Below are 7,105 nucleotides of genomic sequence, written 5' to 3'. Positions count from 1 at the left end.
ATTCCCAGTCATTAAGTCAACTTCACAATACTGCTGGAACAGTTGGGTATTATAAATCATCAACCAAACAAGCTCAGTTCATAAAAAAAAAAAGAGCAGTTATTATTGATTATTACCGATTGTCATTAAGCACAAAAAGGATGATTGATACTGGATGATAAGTGTCACCAACACAGAACATGGCACAGGTCTGTATAGTCGAACGTTGAACGACACTTTGAAAACGTGTGGTGGGTCATTCCGGATAAATAAAAGAAAATGTACCAAACACTAACTCTTTTTTTTTTTTGCTGAAGTGTAACTGTTCTGTTTGTGTTCGTTCTTTTATTTCTTTTTTTCTCCCCCCAATTTTGTTTCCTGAAGCCAACCTGCCTCGCTCCTCCTCTTCCTCTCATTTATCTCCAGTCTGTTCCCTCTCTCTTTCTTTTCCTCCTCCTCCTCCTCCTCCTCCTCTCCTCCTGCGTTCAGGACCAGCCCGGCCGCGGGAGGGGAGGAGTCTAACACCGCCACCAACAACAACAATGTTCTGCAAACACTGATCATCATCATCATCATCATCTTTATCATCATCATCATCATCGCCATCGAGCGGCGGCGACTCACACTCCAACATTCAATAAGAAAAAGGCACATAGCTCGTTACTTTCAAAGCCCAGGCACTCGGCAACGACACCAACAACACTTCTTTAAAAGAAAAACAGGTACACATGTAATAACAAAATTATAATAATAATGTAAATAATATTAACCACAATAATAATAATAATAATAATAAGCAGCATGATGTAACTGAAAAAAAGAAAATATATATATTTATATATTTATATATATATATATAAACCAATATATTTTTGTACATTTCAGTACTAAACGTTCAAAAAAAGGATATTAAGTGTTTAGAAAACTATATATCATGTAATTTTTTTTTCTTGTATTGCACATAGTCAGACTGTCACATGTTTTGGCTGTTGTAAGAACATGTTGCTTTTGTGTTTTTCGTGAACGTGGCCTCCGGAGGACAGAGGAGGCTGGTTTTAAGTTCAAAATGCAACCGTGGGACTGATCTTTGCAAAACAGCTGTAAAATTGTGCTTAGTGTGTGTGTGTGTGTGTGTATATGTGTGTATGTGTGTGTGTGTGTGTGTTTGATTGACACTCGACCTGACAGGTTCAGGTCCGTCAACATCCACCTTTGATTTCTGTCATTTTATTCATCAGTTCTTTCCCTAAAAACATGAGAAACTATGTGTTGTGTTGTGTTGTGTTGTGTTGTGTTGTGTTGTGTTCCCTCCCTCCCTCCCCTTCCCTCCCCTCCCGCCATCCCATAATAAACAATAAGTAACATCAATATTTTTTCTCTCTCTCATCTGATCCAACTGCTCTAATCCTCCACTGCGTGTGAGGCCCAGAGCGAAACTCTCACTCAGCGGTTCAGTGTTGGATCAGAATAAAAACTTGAAAAAAAAATAAAAACTCAGCCCAAACCAAACTCCACTCACACACTCGACCTGTTGCAGGTCAAGGTGACTTTTGAAATGATCTGTCACAATAAAAAGATGAAGTAACAGTAAAGCAATTCTTTGAAAACAAAACAAGGACATTTGTAACAGTGACCTCTGAGGGAAGAAGTTGAACTTGAGTTGGCACAGAATGAGGCAGCTGAGGCAGACAGATGTTGAGGCTTACTGTCTGAGTCTTTTTTCTTTTTCTTTGTTTTTAAATAAAGTTGAAATGAGTGAATTTTTTTGAAAACTGCTGCTGCCGAACGTGATGCGTTTATGGTCACTCGGAGGAATCTGGGAGAGTTTCCTCGCAGACCTAAAGCCTGCTTCACCCTCTGTGACGTTATGGAGTCAGATCAGTGTCTAAATGAATAAAATAAAAACACACAGTGGGAGTCACCAATGTGTTTTGTGATTCATGTGTAAATGACGCCACTGAATTATTTATTATGCCCACAAAAATATATCTATAAAAAGTGAAGAAATCCATATGTAAATGGATAAAGTTCACAAATGTATTTCTGATGCACACATAAATACTTTGTGTTTTAAATGTATACACACAATGAAAATCCACAGACAAGAATTAGCAATTTTCCGCAACATACATGTGTTATTATCACATTTACACACAAACTGTTGAATCTGCTGTAAATGTCACAACATACATATGTTTTTGAAAATTCCAATTCTTTCAAATGCTAAAATTTTCAGATTTCCATGATATAAATTTAAAACAAGAAACATTTTTGTGTGCATCAGAAACACATTTGTGAACCTTATTAATCCATATTTGAACTCTTCTTACAGAATTTCAATCATGTGCATTGAAAAACAACTTTGGTGAAGTAATTTACATATAAATCTCAAAACACACATGTGAATCTTTCTGTGTGCATTTAAAAATTCAGAAACTGATGTAGCATGATGAGCGATACTGAATAAGTGTGTGTGCGCGCATGTGTGTGCACGTGCATGCATGTGTCTTATTTGTAGCTTATTCTGCAGCAGCTGTGAAAGAGGCGTGTTGCTGCCCCCCCCTTAACTCCCCCCTAACCCCCCCACACCCCCACGATCCACTAGTAAACTGGTTCCACTCTTCACATTGCCGTGTCCGATACTCGAGTGTAAAGCAGCTCAGGCAGAACAGGAAGCAGCTCCTGCGTCAGACAATCACCGTCGAGGCCTTTTTCTTTTTTTGTTTTGTTTTTTTCAGTCGTCCGTATAAGACCAAAGGGTGGAAGGAAGGAATGGGACAAGAGACCGCCACCGCCGCCAGAGGAGGAGGAAGAGGGTCCGGGGACGAGACCCAGGACATCCGGACGTCCTAATAACGCTCCTTAGGGACACGAGACTCTAGACTCTCTCTCCTCTCGGCCTGAACTGTCACTTTCTCAGTCGCATCTACAAAGTCGTTTCGTTTCTTGGTCCCGGATCAGGGGAGGAAAGTTTCAGTTTTGTGAAGTCGCTGCAGCTTCCACAAGGTGGCGACGTTCCTCCTCAATCTTCAGCTTTGGACAATCACACACGCCGGATCAACACATCAACACACACAGAGGAAGAGGAAGAGGAGGAGGAGGAGGAGGAGGAGGAGGAGGAGGAGGAGGAGGAGAGGAGGAGGAGGAGGAGGAGGAGGAGGAGGAGGAGGAGGAGAGGAGGAGGAGGGGAGGAGGAGGAGGAGGAAGGAGGAGGAGGAGGAGGAGGAGGAGGAGGAGGAGGAGAGGGAGGAGGAGGAGGAGGAGGAGGAGGAGGAGGAGGAGAGGAGGAGGGGAGGAGGAGGAGAGGAGGAGGAGGGAGGAGGAGGAGGAGGAGGGGAGGAGGAGGAGGAGGAGGAGGAGGAGGAGGAGGAGGAGGAGAGGAGGAGGAGGAGGAGGAGGAGGAGGAGGAAGGAGGGGCCAGACGAAACGCTGCTCAGGTGAAGTGTCAGTCTGAGTCCGCGGCGGCGGCGGCTCTACACGTACACCGGCTCGCCCTGCTCTCCCTCCTCCTCGTCCTCCTCTTCATCATCCTCGTCCTCCTCGTCTCTGTGCTCCTCCTCCTCCTCCTCGGGGGGCGACGCCCCCCCGCCGGTCTCCGGGGGCTTGGGGTAGCGGAAGGGGCAGCCGTTGTCGTCGAAGAACCTGCGGAAGGTGAACTCGTAGAAGGCGTGCTCCGGGTGCTTGCCGTGCGGCGAGCAGAGCGTGTCCAGCGCCCGCGTGCTGTCGCCGCTGTCGCTCCACGCCCCCGGACCCCCCTCCTCCTCCACGGGGTCGAAGTTGGACGTGTCCATGGGGTGGGCGATCTTGGGCCGGTACGGCGCCGGCTGCTGCCTCAGGTTGCTGGAGAAGTCGGTCTGGGAGAAGAAGGGGTGGGCCTTGATCTCTCCGGCGCCGTTGGCCCCCAGCCGGTCCTCGGCCGAGCAGCACAGGCGACTGATGATGTCCACGGACTCGGGGGTCAGTTTGACCTGAGCCGGCACCTGCAGCGTGCTCTCCCAGTTGATGACCTGAGGGGGGGGGGGGAAGAGGGGGGGAGACGTCAGGTTACACATCCTCCGTCCCATTCATGGTTTAGAGAAGAGTTGTTTACGACAGTTGGACCTTATTTTGTACATTTAACCAGTTTGTTTCTCTGTTTATTCCTCTCTCAGCCCCACGAGTCTGATTTCAGAGTCATCAAAACGCTTTAGGAGTTCCAGGGGGGGTCCGGCTGGAAACGGGTTTTCATATAATGGCGGCGGATAGAGTTCACTTTTGAATCGTCCAAAACACACACTATGAAACATCCAGATACCTCCATACTGCTCGTCTGTACTGACCCAAGTGTCCTGAAGCCGCCACATGGAAAAGGTGTTTTCGGAAAAAATCAATGTGATCTGTATGGTCTGTCTGTATGTTTTTAGCCTTGTTGTAGTAGTAGCTCCCAGTGGCTGCGAGATGTTCTTCTGTGTTTACATCATACATCCAATGGTTTACAACGACGAACGAACATCTCACAGCAAACATCAACAGAGCCACTGGGAGCTGCTGCTACAACAAGGATAAAAACAGAGCTCAAACTATTTCATGTGGCGGCTTGGGTCAGTACAGACGAGCAGTATGGAGGTATCTGGATGTTTCATAGTTTTGGACGATTCAAAAGTGAACTCTATCCGCTGCCATTATATGAAAACCCGTTTCCAGCCGGACCCCCCCTGGAACTCCTAAAGCGTTTTGATGACTCTGAAAGTTCTCCAAACCCTTCCTTGGCATGACGGTGAGTAGAAAATTGGTGAATTATCGATTTTGGGTGAAGTATACCTTTAATCACCTATGTTCCACCCCTATATTATTTGATTTGTGTGTCCTCACCCTGTATTGCACTATATAAACAACAACAAAAAAGAATGTTCTCATCAACTAAAGTTTTGATTCTTACTCGATTCCTAAAGCATCTGCATACTTCTAATGATTTGAAACTGAACTGACCCTTTAACGAGCTCATTTAACGAACATGTGCTTTTTGAGATTCCCTTCATCCACTGGTCAGCGATTCTTTAATTTCTAAATCAAAGCCTGGTAGAGATATTATTTTTCCTTCTTCACTGACCTTAATCTGGGTCTCTGTGGGTGTGGGAGCCAGGAAGGGCGGCTGTCCCACCAGCATCTCAAACAGGATCACTCCCACGCTCCACCAGTCACACAGCTGGGTGTAACCTGCACACAGAACAGACGATGAATCTATAAGTGCTCTCGCTGCAGAGGCGCAAACACAAAACCTCAAATTACAGCTCTCACATCAACACAGTCATTGTTTCATTTTAAATCAAGCAAACACAACAACAACAACAACATGTCAAGCCTTTTTCCTACAACTCTGTTATACTGTATATGCAAAAAAATGATGATTTCTCATTTGGGTCACATTCTTTACATGAATTTCCATAATCCAAGAAATAAAACTTGCTCTTACTTCCTGCAGGATAAATGTAAATTAAACTAAATTATTAAATTATGAATGTAAACTCAGCAAAAAGACACTTTTATAACAGGTCATATAAAATTAAAGGGTAAAGAAATATACCACTAAGTCGGTGGTATATTGTTTAAGTGTCTGTCCATCCATGCAAGTCTCATGGTCATGATATCTCAGTAATGCCTTGATATTTAGCACAAACATTCACTTGGATTTAAGGATAATCTAATTTGATTTTGACGGTGAAAGGCCAAAGGTCAAGGCCACAGTAACTTCACACATCTTTGTGGCTTTGTGAATGAAACATCCCGAGAAATTCTGGAGGAAATTTCTTCACATTTTGCACAAATATTCACCTGGACTCACTAGATTTCAGTTAGGATTTTCAGCCTTTATTTAAGAGTAAGGATTTAACACACATTGTTCATATCTTTTATGGCTCTGAAGCAATGTAAGACAGACCAGACTTGTGTTTGGTTGATGGATCAGTTCATGTAACGTGTGTTAAACTTCCGCTAATGATCCATTTAACCAGAAACAGCAGCAGCTCCTCGTCACCCACCTTTACGCAGCAGAACCTCGGGGGCGATGTAGTTGGGTGTTCCCACCAGCGAGTGGGCGAGGCAGCGCTGGTGCTGCCGGTTGGCGCGCTGCTCCAGTGTCATCAGCCGGTCGCCACAGCGACAGTTGGACACGTCGTCCCAGAAGTCACTGGGCTCCATGCTGTCCTGTCTGACGTGACTTCCTGCAGGCAGAAGGAGGAGACACGAAGAAGTTGAACACACAGGAAAACACACAGGGACACTCAGCTGATTCAGATCGCTGCTGCCAGGAGAAGTGACCACATCACGCCACATGCTGCCCTTCACTGGTTACCTCTGAGTTTTAGAATTGATTTTAAAGAGAAACTATGCAGGATTCTTAGCTTAACTCTGCTACATTTTTACCTTAATTAAACAGCATTGGAGTAATTGTGATGGTTAAGTACCGGTAAATGACTTGTATGACTTGTGTAACTTGTTCCAGGGAGAATGGAGGCTCTTTGCCTTCCACCTGGTGTCTCTTGGCTAAAAAACAACCTTGTTTATGACAGATAAGACTACACAAATATACACATCTTAACATTGTATATGATATGTAAAGTTATGCATCGCTCTATTGATTGATTTCTCACTGGCTTTGTTAAAAATAAATGCACATGGAGGAGGGTTAGCAAAACAGCCGAAAAGTGACTGGACTTACATAGTTCCTTTAAAGCAGAACTATGCAGGTCGGCCGGAAATAGCTCGCTCCTTCGTTGGTTTCTCTTTTTTTCCCTCTCCGGAGCTCCCCCACAGTTCTGGTAGGCACATGTCACTGTCGTAAAAAAAAAAAAAAAAACTCGCCGCCACCACCTCCTCCACCCCCCCTACACGTGCTTGTGTTTACTGCTGTTTGCTAAGCCCTGCTAACACCGAGCTAACGCTAACACGGAGCTAATGCTAACACGGAGCTAACGCTAACGCTATGCTAACACCGAGCTAACGCTATCTAACACGGAGCTAACGCTAACACGGCGCTAACGCTAATACAGCCCATAGACTGTAAAAAAAAGATACAGCCACACACAGGCACAAAGACACAGACATACACACACAGGAATAAAGGTTCCAAAACGCGAAGGTGTGTGTG

General features: G+C 45.0%; 1 protein-coding gene across 1 annotated transcript in view; it reads right to left on the bottom strand.

Moving 5' to 3' along the window:
* Positions 1 to 3,375: 3,375 nt before the first annotated feature.
* The window catches only part of lats2 (large tumor suppressor kinase 2), a 39,583-nt gene continuing 35,853 nt past the window's right edge, over positions 3,376 to 7,105 (bottom strand). Inside the window, exons 7-9 of the mRNA XM_085764999.1 lie at positions 5,997 to 6,179; positions 5,069 to 5,175; positions 3,376 to 3,986 (exon numbers count right to left, since the gene is read on the bottom strand). Of these exons, the coding sequence (XP_085621125.1) occupies positions 3,453 to 3,986; positions 5,069 to 5,175; positions 5,997 to 6,179 (824 nt within the window). The 3' untranslated portion in view covers positions 3,376 to 3,452. The remainder of the gene's footprint in view (positions 3,987 to 5,068; positions 5,176 to 5,996; positions 6,180 to 7,105) is intronic.

Source organism: Trachurus japonicus, chromosome 21, assembly GCF_045865225.1.
Source record: "Trachurus japonicus isolate A0001 chromosome 21, Traja_1.0".
NCBI classification, from domain to species: domain Eukaryota; kingdom Metazoa; phylum Chordata; class Actinopteri; order Carangiformes; family Carangidae; genus Trachurus; species Trachurus japonicus.
Note: the sequence above shows the minus strand (reverse complement) of the source record. Positions and strands in the feature narration are given on the sequence as shown.